The sequence below is a fragment of the Montipora capricornis genome, chromosome 2 (genome assembly GCF_036669925.1).
Source record: "Montipora capricornis isolate CH-2021 chromosome 2, ASM3666992v2, whole genome shotgun sequence".
Taxonomy (NCBI): Eukaryota; Metazoa; Cnidaria; class Anthozoa; order Scleractinia; family Acroporidae; genus Montipora; species Montipora capricornis.
In genome coordinates this window covers 45,736,482-45,748,981 of record NC_090884.1, presented here as the reverse complement: position 1 = coordinate 45,748,981, position 12,500 = coordinate 45,736,482, and the positions used below count along the sequence as shown (strand labels likewise).

Sequence of the window (12,500 nt, the reverse complement as noted above, 5' to 3'; positions counted from 1 at the left end):
CCAAGAGTATGAAGCATGCGACTTTCATTCTTGACATAGCCCGGATAATTAATCCCAACGAATTTGGTGGCACTAAATGCTATCCGGCCCTTATCAACACGAGAGGAAGGGTCGATGATTTCTTCATCATTTTGGTTCGTGTTTTCCGCCATTTTGTCACAAAATGTTTCCGCTGACCGTGACCAAAACGAAGGAAACACGTATGTTAAACAGAGTGGGGAGGAAGAGAGAAATCCCAAGAACCGAAGAAGAAGTCCAGAAAGCATGACTTAATAGAATAACACAATAAAACGTCATTACATTTTATAATTTAAGTTACATTGTATGGATATAATGAAAATTTATTCAATCAAAAGTTTGCACTAAAAGAAGAACATTTCAACATCACCTTCTCACCCCTCCCCAAGCTTGCCTTTGGAATTTCAGAGAAACGACGGTTTCCATTGTCAGCGGTAAAATTCAACATGGCGAACGAAGATGAAACTCCGTGCGCTTTGAGTTACAAAGTTTTAGCGGAATGCTCATCAAGCAAAGCTCGAACTGCGATTCTAGAGTTACCACATTATGAAGTAGAAACTCCTGTATTCATGCCAGTTGGAACTCAGGGCACAATGAAGGGACTCACTTCAAAGCAACTCACTGAATTAGACTGTCAAATTATTCTAGGAAATACCTATCATCTGGGAATGAGACCAGTAAGATGAGTCTTAATCACTATCATGGATTTAATCATCGTCATATGTTAAACAGGGAAATGAGGTGAATAAGAAGTGGGGACGAAAAGTAGGGAAACCCATAGATCCTGTTCAAGTCATTACTTTTCAAGCCCTAGTTGTTGAAAGAGAGATAATGAGCCGATCAAATCGAAACTTCAACATCCCCCCCCCTCCCCGGGCAAACCCCGGGAATTTGACTATCTTCTGTCCCCGGGGAGTGAGGAATTTGACCTTTGCCTTTCCGTGGGGCGGGGAAAATTGAACCAGAATTGTCAGGTTTCAAATGATTTTTTTTTGGGCGCGGAAGTCGCTAACAGCTATAAAACACGTGTTTGGACATGATGGAAGAGTTTAAAGGAAGAGTTGTAGCATTTGTGAGCGATTGGCTTACAAAAAAGGTCTTCGAAAGGTCTCTATTAAAGACGGCAGGAGCCGACGACGAATGTTCTTTAGTAGGGTATGACAGACAAATCCGACGATAGGGTAGGGCATTCGAACACCATTTTGGCCTGAGGGGGTGGGAATTTGAACGATCCAATCTTCAAAAGTTCAAATGCCCGGTCTTTGTAGATGATGAATAATCACTAAGAATGGTGGAAATCAATCTTTGTTGATGTAATGAAACCACACTGTCATTGTCTCATATTTAGTGGTGACAAGTTATAGGAAAGATTAATTAGGACTCAAAATACCTTTAACTACCTTCCTTGGAACAATGAAGTGTATAATCGTTCAGCAAGAATGCTATGCTTATTAGCCCACAGGCCATACATGTATATGATAATCAATAACAAGCGTTCAAAATGAATTTCAACTTTCCTTCCATGGATACATGTACATGTACATGTCCATTCTGTAGTTCAGGCTTCCATTGTTCAAAAGGTGGATAAATCACTATCCATCAGATAGAGTTATCCAGTGGATAGTGCTATCCAGTCTTCGAAACAACTGGGGCCAGATATATGAGACTTCACATATTCATTCACCTCTTGCGGGATATAACTTGAAATGGCAATATGGATCAGCACCCACTTAGCTTCAGTAAGCTTGCATTATAAGCTCACTGTTGATAGAGCAATTGCAAGTGCAGCACAATTGCATGGCCATGTGTTTGTATTCCGTTCAAGCCTGAATCTTTTCAGGATTGCTTACGACTGCTTAACATAGCTAACTGCAAACAACTTTCATTTCAAACCTCCAAATGGTCAATAGTAACAGTACAAAGTAAACAATACTTAGTGTAGACAGGCATGATCTGATGTATCATTATTATTTATCCTTTATATGCATGGTTCAAGTCATTTAATGGGGACGTCATGCTGTTAACCCTTTAAGGCCCGAGGGGGCCCCATTGAGGAGTAAAGTCATCTGGCATTAGACAGTAAGATCTATAAGTGGCTACTGGGAGTTAAAGGGTTAAAGGGGGTGGGGTGGTATTAGTTCACTGTGTTTAATCAGTAACAGCTGTGAACATGCTCATTAGGGAACAAGAATTCTTGAAAAAGCAGGAGGACTCCATGGGTTTATGAACTGGAAAAGAGCACTTTTAACAGTATGTTTAACCACTTACATGTATCATTCCCTTTTGTTGAAGTAATTGCATTTGTTGTTTAAAGGCTGTAATGTGTATGGCATAACACTCTTCATAATTATTCAAGTTTATTTTCTTGTTTTGTCCAAATGGATTCATATGTCCTGTAAAGTTACCATCATTAAAAAATTTGAGGTTCATTCAGGAATTCTATGTTATTTTGGTGGCTTGCATTTCCCTGTAATGCAACTAAAACTTGTCCTGCCAATAATTACACCTTGCTTGCAATAATATTGTGAAAAGTGTTTACAAGTGTGGGTGGAAATTTGTGTTACATTTATTTCTCTACAGGACAGTGGTGGATTTCAGATGGTGTCGTTACTAAAATTAGCTGAAATTACAGAAGAAGGTGTTAAGTTCCAATCACCTCATGACGGTGAAGAAATGCTGCTAACACCTGAGAAATCAACAGAGATTCAGAATTCCATTGGAGCAGACATCATAATGCAACTGGATGATGTAGTCAGTAGTACAACTAAAGGTGGCATGCTTCATAATTCACTTTCTCTTAGACTACCTTTTTGTGGAAAATTATACAATTGTTACAAGGTAAACACTAATTAAAACAGATGTAAAATTACTTTTTCTGAACATTTAGGGCCAAGGGTTGAAGAAGCGATGTATCGCTCTATTCGCTGGCTTGACAGATGTATTGCTGCACACAAGAGACCAGCTGAACAGAATTTATTTGCGATCATTCAGGGGGGATTAGATCCAGAGCTGAGAAAGACTTGTGTTCAAGGTAACAAGTGAGAACTTGGTAGTATGACAACTCAGTTGCTAAAAGTAAAACTATTATATAACAACTGGACATACAGTACACATACGTGTACTGTATGAAACGTAAGAAGATATTTTTAAAGAAAAGCAAATTAGTCTTAATCGTCATTTTCAAACAAGGGGGAAACTACTTAGTTAAAATTACTTATTTTAAGGTACTGCTGTATTTCTGTGTAGAAATGGTGAAGCGTAATACTCCTGGGATTGCTATTGGTGGCCTCAGTGGAGGAGAAGAGAAATCAATGTTCTGGAAAACTGTCACCCTTTGCACGGATCTTTTACCAAAAACAAGACCAGCATATGTAATGGGAGTTGGGTAAGGCATCTTTCTTGTTGCAGATGTAGGTTTCCATCTAAATTTTGGTTCGTTGCATGAAAAGGCTAGCTGCATGTTGAAGTTAATATATTTTATTTGGGGTCATATGCATTGTGGCTGGCAATAACTTTTTAATATTACATAACCACCCAGCAGTAAGAGAATCTTGCAGTTGATACAATAGGACTGGATGATAATAGTTAATTATCTAGGCATTAGTGCTCCTGACCATCTGCCTCTCCTTAATCTTTGGCAATGTTATTTCAAAAGAAAAGTTACCTCGTTATTATGGTAAACTAGAACTGTGATCTAGTCTCTGTGTCCAAGCTTGGCCAATCCAAAAAATATAGCTAATGTTGCTGTATTTTTTCCACCGGAAGTTATGCTATAGATCTTGTCGTATGCTGTGCTTTAGGAGCAGACATGTTTGACTGTGTTTATCCTACCAGAACAGCAGTAAGTGTTTCAGTTAAATTATTAACAGGGCTCACCTTGCAGAAAATAATGTCATGATAACTAAACACTTCGGTCTTATAAACAAGAACTGAAGATTGAAGACATTCAACAGCTTGTTTGGGACAGAAGCTAGAAATCTACTGATAAGGCCACCCAAAATTTGGTAAAAAGAGCAAAATGTGGATGAAAGAAATAAAGTAATGTTGTACAGTGGCACCCGTTTATAATTTGTTTTATTCTTGAGTTGGGAGGTATGACAAAACACTTAATGACTGACCTTATTGGAAACAGTGAGTTTTCTCACTCTTTTTTGTTTCTCTTGGAGCCAATCTTCAAGTGCTCATTAATCTGACATAAACACTCTTCAGCTTGAAATGAAGGCTCGAAATTTCACTCTACTGACAAGCAAACACTTTCAAAATATGAAGAAAAAAATGAAGTAATTTTTTTAATCAAACCTAGAGTTGGTAGTTTTGTGGTTGTACAAAATTTTGCAGTCTTTTGCAGAGATTTGGCACAGCCTTGGTACCGTGGGGACAGCTTCACTTAAAACACAAACAGTATGCAACAGATCTTGAACCCATTGACAGAGATTGTAGATGTTTTACATGCAAGCATCACACCAGGGCTTACATCAACAGTCTTTTGGGCAGAGAGGAGGTCTCTTGCCATTTGTTAACAATCCATAATATTTATTACCAGGTAGAGTATTTCCCTTTGCCATTGAAAGTTTGTTGTAAACAATGTAATATTGTTTCATTCAAATGCAAATTTCATTCAGTGAAGGGCACTTTATTAAATTTTATAGAATTCACTACTTGCACAAATCCCATAATACACCTCTTTTACGCCCCCCCCCACCCCTCCCCTCCAAAAAAAAAATCTGCATAGGCATTGTTTTCGACTTCTCTGGGGACATTTTGGTTATGCAAAAGTTTTTGGGGGAAATAGAGGTGTATTATTGGATTGTGCAAGAGGTGAATGACCTATCCCAAGTTGTAACGAAAAACCAAACCTGGAGCCAAGAGAAGGAAACACAGTAAAACATTTTTGACCCAGTTTATTATTCCACCAGCTTCCTTGTTAGCATTAAGCATGTAGTTAACCCCTTGAGAAAATATTTTTAATGCACCTCATCTTGTGGAAATACAATTATTTTTCAAAGTGGTAAAAAAGTAAATAATAATTATTATTATCATTATTTATACAACATGATTTTGCATTTGTTTTTTCTTTTTTTTTCTAGATGCAGCTTATGCGTGACATACGAGAAAGTATCAAGAAGGACAAATTTCCTGAATTTGTATCTAATTTTATGAACAGAATGTATCCAGACAAAGCATATCCAGACTGGGCACGGGAAGCTCTATCATCTGTGAATATTTTCTTGGATGATGCTCACTTTTCTAATGGAAAACAACAACCCCTTCTCAAAACAAAAGAGAGGGACCAGATTATAGATTGTGATTCTTCAGTAGTCAAGTAAAGAGAAAAAAAATACAACTTAGGATCCACTGCCATCAATTTTAAATACAGTAATAGAATTTGTCATCTTGTCTTCTGTGTGAACTTGAATTTTTAACACTGCTTCAATAACTTTGTAAATGTATGTCCACTCTGCAAGTGCAATCTTGTTCCCAGGGTCTCTTTGTTGATGCCAAACTGATCCTTTAAAGTTCTTAAAACATTTAAGGGCTTAGTTTGACACCAGCAATAATTTTTAACTTTTGTAGTGTTTAACAGAAGGTCTTGTCAACAGGCAGTGTACAAAACAAAGAGAGGATAATGTCACATCATCCTCTCTTGACAAAACTAATGGTAATTTCAGATTTTTGTTATTTTATTAACTTCCAGGAAATACCATGCAAAAAGGAGCCTTTGGTTTCCAAATGAACCATCCTGGTGATAGCAATATCATGAGAAAATTCAATTGTCCTCCTTTAAGGCATTCATCCTTAATAAATAATAACCAGAATACAGTAAAAAACTTTTAAAAACATACATCAGTTCTGTGGCAACTGCTGTATGTAAGAACACAATTATTTGGTATAGTTGCAACTTCTAATAGTTGTTTTAAGTTCAAGTCATTGTTTCTGTCATTTAGTCTTTTGTTTTCAGTTTAAGTAGCAAGGCATTTAAATTTTTACAGATTTAACGTTAAAAAAGCTGCATGACCAAATGTCGAACTGGTATTATGGAAACAGGCTATACTAAATTAACTATTACTGTATTAACAATTACAACTCATTATCAATGAATTATGATACAGTAAGTATAGATGTGAACCCACTAAACATCACACAATGACACTTCCAAAGATAAAAAAATTAAACACTTTCCTTCCGTCCTTCCTGTCCATTCCCTTAAATGATGTTATCATTTTCTGTCAGAGTTATCACTGTCAGTCAGCAAGAAAAGGAACTACTGATATCTCCAAGAGTCCCTTGCATGCTTTCTAAATTTTTCATAATAGAAGTCATCAGTTGCCTTTTCAACTTTGTCACCAGTTCTCTTCCTGTTTGGAACAGGCTTAATATGTGATTCACTTGGCACTGTAGCAAAGTCATTTCCTTTCACTGTTGGTTTCTTGATTACTTTCTCTTCTGCTTTGGCCTTGTCTTTTGCTGCTGCAACTCTCTTGCTTTCTGCATCAATATTCTTTTGTTCATCAAAAACTGAAATGCAAATAGTTGATAATGTTTATGTCCAACAGCCTTACAAAATTAATGCGCTCTCATCATGTGTTTCAATGAGTCATTCCAGAGTGGTTGGCTACAACCTTTAATAGGTAGTTGTGAAGTAATGACAAGATTCGGGCAAAGATGCCCCCTGTTTGATTGTTGTTTGAGTGAAGCTCCAGCACTCCAGCTAAGTAGCCTGACTTCTGGCTGTTATACACAATTGTGGTCTCATTAACACAGAAGCCCTTCAAGCTAATCCTGCCAAGCGGACCACATGCTGGAAAGGTCAGACCACAACAACGGGAACACTGTCCCCTACTCTTTTCGAATAGTGTGTGGGATCTTTAACATCCCACAGAATTAATGAACAAGGGCTGTGAGACGGGACCTCCGGCTTATTGTCCTTATCCGAGAAGACTTGTAAGTCTAACCATTTGCAAATGTAGTGACAAAGGCAGCACTTTCTCCTCAGTTATTTAAAGACCCAGAGTTGAACTCACAACCTCCTGCGTGACGGCCCGGTGCTCAACCAACTGAGCCACCGGTGCGTACACCCTCTACCAGTCTACCACTCTAAGAAGAAAACTACAGAGCCCACTCATAAGCATACATCAAAGAATTCTCCAAGTCAAAGCTATAATCTAATCATTAACCATTGACTCCTAGGAGTGATACTTAAATAGATTTTACTCGCCATTTGGGGCCCAGGGTGGTTCAGGAGTCAATGGGTTAAAAAGTACATAAGTTTGCAATGAACTTTTACAAACTTATGCCAAAAGTGAAGGCAACAGGATGGAAGCAAACTAAATTGAATCTTTCCTTAAAGATGATGGGGTTAGCTTCTAAGGAAACCTTTGTGCTGCATAATAATTACCGGTATTATTGGAGAATGAAACACGAAAAATCTTGTTTTATCAAAAGAGTTGAAATACGTGTAAACTATCCACTGTAAGAAAGACTTACAAAGGTGGCATTTTGAGTGGCCCCTCTGACCAAGGTTTGATGCTCTAAATGTCAGCCTACATACATGTATCACTCCTACTGTAGTTAATTGACCTATAATTTTATATCAACTTGTTTGATAAAACCAAATTTCTTCATTGCTCAACTGTTTGCAGCAACTTGACAAAGTAAACAGGAAAAAAGGAGAGTTGCAAGTGACATTTTAGTGAATCTCCTCAAATTTCAGGTTAGGCCATTAGTTCAGGAAGCAAGGAAACAATGTACACAAAATAATAAAAACAAATTGCGATTTTGAGACGGCAATACCACATTATATTGACGGCTAGTTGGGAGAAAATATATTCCGTGTTGGGTGGAGTCGCGAAGCGACGGAGCCCAAGACAGAATATATTTTCTCCCAACGCCGTCAATATAATGTGGTATTGCCGTCTCAAAATCGCAATTTGTTTTGTATCACGATCCATCATTTATAAGGATAAATAAAACTGTAAACTAATCAATCAGCACCTGATTGAAATTTCAATTCTTTCTACCTGCGAAACGTTTTCGTTTGCCTACGTCAGCAACCCAGTTCAGTGCAACAACATCAATTTCAACATTAGAACCAATCACAGGCCACAAAAGTGAGACGGCAATACCACGAAATATTGATGGCTCGCGCATAGGCAAAACTATAAGAAGATCGCGATACTACACAATGTTATGTCTGGACCACAAATCTAGTAAACAAAAGCTGATAACATTAGAGGTTGCAAACGCTGGTCTCTAATATGAATGCAGCAATTATGCTTGAAAATAATACTTCTAGGAGGGATTATAAGAGAAACTCACATCTGCTGTGGAGCATGAAATTTACAGCCATGTTAGTAGGCACCATTTCAGTGGGGCCTCTTGATTTCTTGTTTCTTTGCTCATCTATCATTCTCTGTTTAGCTTCTTCAGTGGCTTCAATGTTTCTTATTTTTGCATCAATGCCAAGATCCACCTCTGGGATACCGGATAGCATCTGATTTGAAAGCATTTCTTCTGAAGCCATAATTTTTGATTTCACATTAATGTGTTCTGGAACCTGGTACAGTAAATCCTCCTTTGACTTAGGCCTGCAAAATATTGGAAATAGAAAACAAAACCATGCAATAGTGATATTTCTTGTTTACAAACATTGACGTCACATTTCTTTTGATATTCAAATTTGCCAACCACGGAAGAAAAAGAGTCATATTGTTTCTACAGCCAATTAGGTGCTGGTAACAATGGGTTAGGGTTAGGGTTAGGGTTAAAGCTTGCTTGAATCATTCCACTGCCTGGTGTGTATTCTGATAACAACAGGGGGATAATTTTAAAGATATTTTAGATAATCGCAATAGTTGTTGAGATCGATGCTGCCAGTGAGTCTGTAGAATGAAGATTCCCTACTGAATTACTTGCTTTTCATGCATTTTCTTATTTGTGACGTGCAAATAAAAACCAAAATCCGGTTTCAACAGAATTTATGCCTCATTTTTTAGCCACTTCTGGTCCAACGGGCCAGAAATGATACATATATGTTTGCTAATTTTATGTTTAAATTTATTTTTTCTTGGTGTAAAATTTTCTTAACGTACTTTTTATGTTCCATTGCCCCAGATTATAGTAATAAAAGCAAGATCCACATAATTAGAAGTAAACCGACTACAGTTCTGGAACCTGGGAAGGTGTTCGATTCTGGCCCCTTTATTCTGTAGTTGCGCCCTTTCCTAGCTACGTACTTGCTTTCCACGGTTTTATCAAGTTGAACGCCTTTTCTTTTTGCCATTTCGTCTTCTATGTACTTCAACATGTGCGTGTCTTCATCTCTTCGGTTTGTCTCTGCTGCGAAATTTGCTCCTAAGTTGATTGATTTTTCTTTATCTTCTCCTTCTCTGTCGCGATTTCTATCCTGAATCAAACTGTTCAACTCCACGAGTCCTCCTGTCTTTAGTTTAAATGGGTCGCTTTCCACTTCTTCCTCCGGTGCAAGCTTTTTCCCAAGAGCCAGCGCAGCTGCCGTTACACCGCCATGTTTCTTCCGAAACCGCTGCAGTTCTTTTCTTTCTTCAATTGCCTCAGTCGTTGAAATTGGCTCGTTAACATCATCATCTCCTTCTTCTGTATCGCGGCGTTTTCGGTAATTCCTTCGAGGCATATTTCTAGAAATATGTCGCTATAAACCTTTTCAAAGTTCAGCTCGTTTGCATCACTTTAAACTGGGATTACTGTGACTCTGTTGATAGGTATTGCATGTATGTGGAATCATATTGTACCAAAGTATAAATTGTCTCAGACATGACACAAAAATTGCTATAATTCTCCATACACAACGTACATACCGAGAGTAAAGCATCCAAGATGGTGGACACTTCATCGGGCACGTCTTTTCAACAAGAAGAAAAAGACCCATTATCTTTCTTTACTGCGGGAGATTCTGGCTCCAACTCCGATTCAGAAAGCGAAGGAGATACTGAAGAAGAAAACCAAGACTTTTCCAAATCGAAGGATTCCGGAAAAAGCACTGCACCCGCGACGAAATTACCCTCACCGACCACTTTATTTGCAACTGTTGGGAGACCGTCGTTTTTAGAGACCAAAGAAGACAATTATGTGGACTGGAATTCCCTCTCCAAGTGCTATGAACCGAACACATATTCCGCACCTCCTGTGCAGTTCTCCCCTGTTACAGAGGGTAGAGATAGTGAGGATTACGCTGAAGATGCAGTGATTTCTTCTGCTCCGGTGAAATACGGCAAAGAATTATCAGACATACAAAAGCATTTGGTCATTCACGAAAAGCGGTCAGTGACTACCGCTCTCAACATCTTAAACGACAGAGGTAATGTCTTAGTAATGTAGTACTATTGGGTAAGGTAACCGGTCGCGTCGCCCACAAGTTAACTCGCCTACAGGTTAACTCGCCTACACCGAAGTTAACTCGCCTACACGTTCGAAGTTAATTCGCCTACACATGAAGTTAACTCGCTTACACATTCGAAGTTAATTTTGATGTTATAAGATAAAGCAAAAACAAGAAGTTTACACGACAACTATCAGGCAGAAAAACGAACCATCGATCGGATATCCGATTTGTTTTCGTCTGTCAGCGGCATTTAATTTCACGTCATTCTTTACCAGTTCACTTTTGAGTGCGCGGCCGGGATGGTTTTCGTCGATTCGCAAGAATTTGCAAAACTAACCAAACAGTGCTTATCAGAACTCTATGGCCACTCCAAACGAACTGGGAGCAATAGACTCGTAACAATATCACATAACATTATCCTTCAAAATGGCGGATTTTACTCTCGAAACATTTGTCATATAATTTTTGAGGCCTCTTTCACGTAAAGAAATTACTTACCTTTTTACTTTAAAGATTTCTTAAATGGTATCCTGATAATTAGTTGTCGTGTAAACTTCTTGTTTTTGCTTTATCTTATAACATCAACAGTAACTTCGAATGTGTAAGCGAGTTAACTTCATGTGTAGGCGAATTAACTTCGAACGTGTAGGCTAGGTTACTTCGGTGTAGGCGAGTTAACCTGTTGGCGAGTTAACTTGTGGGCGACGTGACCGTAATCCGTGGGTAATGTTTTCATATCCGCAGTTCATGCATATACATGATCCATTTCATATATCATTTCATCGTAGAGTTAGTTTAACCGGGCAGTGTAAAATACAGACTGGTAATCAGTGTTTTTGACTGTGCAAGTAATGAGTGACAACAATACTTCTGTTGTTTAACGATAACGTATGCTGCACCTAGTCTGTATTCTTTATTTTACACTGACTGTTATTTTATAGTAATTATCTTGCATGCAAGCTCTTCAGCTACTCAAGTTAGCTAGTATTACTTTACTGTATGTGCAGTCAAGAAGGCTTGGGGAAAAAGTGCTTGAATGTTTTTCAGCTAATCCTGTGAAAGGACATGACGAATTAAACAATGTATATATTTGATGTGTGGGTTATGGATAAAAGGTACTTGAGTCCGTTCACAGGAACACGTAAGCCCAACCAACAAATTGACCTGCGCACAACTAAGTGGCTTCATAGCTCGGTTGGTAGAGCATTGCATCGGCATCGCAGAGGTCATAGGTTCGAATCGGTAATTCGTTCGAATCCCTTTGGAGCCACCTGAATTTTTCAGGTGTCTATAAGAGACAATTGCTTAAGTTAATCAGATCTAGTGCAATGATCATCTCTCCCATTCATGTAACTTCTTTAGTTTGCATTTTCAGTTTAATACCCTTTGTTTCAGGTGAAAGTGCTTCAAAGAAACAAAAAACGGAAAGTTTTCGCCAAAAGGAGAAACGAAAACGGGATCAAGGGCAGTCATCAAGAGGAAAAAGTTATGTGGAGGAAGAAAAGAGAATTTTACGGCAAGACTTTTCTGCTCAGTGAATTGAACATTCATCTTCAATATTACTGGTACATCATATACATGTATAAATTGTAGTGTAGTTTTCTGGTCTGACCTAAAACTTGCTTGAATCATCCCACTGCCTGGTGTGTATTCAAGCTTCTGATGGGTAGCAGAAGGCCTAATACTGATAACAACGGAAGCATTTTAAAGATATTTGAGATAATCAAGATTACAAACCTTTCTTAAGCAGTAATGAAAGGAAAACCTAGCCCCTTGACCCCTGTAATGCCGTTCCAGTGCTCTCGTGAATCAAGCCTTCAAGCCAAGTGGGAATTCATCATTTTGATGATAAATCTGTAGAGGACTCCTTAGGAAAACTATATTTGAAAGACTTCTATATGAACTGCACAAAGAAGCATTTTAAGATTTTTTGGGATTATCGTGGTTACAAACGTTACTAAAGCAGTATTGAAAGGAAAGCCAAAAAAATTCAGGCTCTATCAGTAATTGTTCATAACGGTGCAGATGCTTAAAATGTTCTCAAAATCAGTTAGGACACTCTGAACAGGACACAGCGACTGTTGAGTTCAGCTTGGTAACTTCGTCACAAACGGCAAACTAAGAA

General features: G+C 38.2%; 3 protein-coding genes and 1 pseudogene across 4 annotated transcripts in view; 2 read left to right on the top strand and 2 right to left on the bottom strand.

The window, feature by feature from the left end:
• LOC138037398 (general transcription factor 3C polypeptide 5-like) overlaps positions 1–266 on the bottom strand; it is a 5,379-nt pseudogene extending 5,113 nt beyond the window's left edge.
• An 83-nt stretch (positions 267–349) lies between these two features.
• On the top strand, positions 350–5,411 carry LOC138023749 (queuine tRNA-ribosyltransferase catalytic subunit 1-like). 2 transcript variants are annotated; one of them, XM_068870814.1, is made up of 8 exons: positions 350–695; positions 2,200–2,268; positions 2,599–2,788; positions 2,906–3,049; positions 3,265–3,403; positions 3,784–3,859; positions 4,367–4,561; positions 5,106–5,411. In XM_068870814.1, the coding sequence occupies exons 1-8, from the start codon at positions 465–467 to the stop codon at positions 5,343–5,345; spliced, it is 1,284 nt and encodes a 427-aa protein (XP_068726915.1). In that variant the 5' UTR covers positions 350–464; the 3' UTR covers positions 5,346–5,411. The 2 variants fall into 2 exon arrangements, with proteins under 2 accessions (XP_068726915.1, XP_068726923.1); XM_068870822.1 differs by lacking the exon at positions 2,200–2,268.
• Positions 4,903–9,751, bottom strand: LOC138023763 (splicing factor C9orf78 homolog). Its single transcript, XM_068870832.1, has 3 exons — positions 9,252–9,751; positions 8,335–8,603; positions 4,903–6,534 (listed from the first exon to the last, which is right to left on the bottom strand). The coding sequence occupies exons 1-3, from the start codon at positions 9,665–9,667 to the stop codon at positions 6,281–6,283; spliced, it is 939 nt and encodes a 312-aa protein (XP_068726933.1). The 5' UTR covers positions 9,668–9,751; the 3' UTR covers positions 4,903–6,280.
• Positions 9,752–9,840: 89 nt separating this feature from the next.
• The window catches only part of LOC138023772 (UPF0690 protein C1orf52 homolog), a 3,072-nt gene continuing 412 nt past the window's right edge, over positions 9,841–12,500 (top strand). The window contains exons 1-2 of the mRNA XM_068870843.1: positions 9,841–10,351; positions 11,771–12,500. The exon at positions 11,771–12,500 is cut by the window's right edge and continues 412 nt beyond it. Coding sequence (XP_068726944.1) covers positions 9,871–10,351; positions 11,771–11,913 — 624 coding nt within the window. The 5' untranslated portion in view covers positions 9,841–9,870 and the 3' untranslated portion in view covers positions 11,914–12,500. The remainder of the gene's footprint in view (positions 10,352–11,770) is intronic.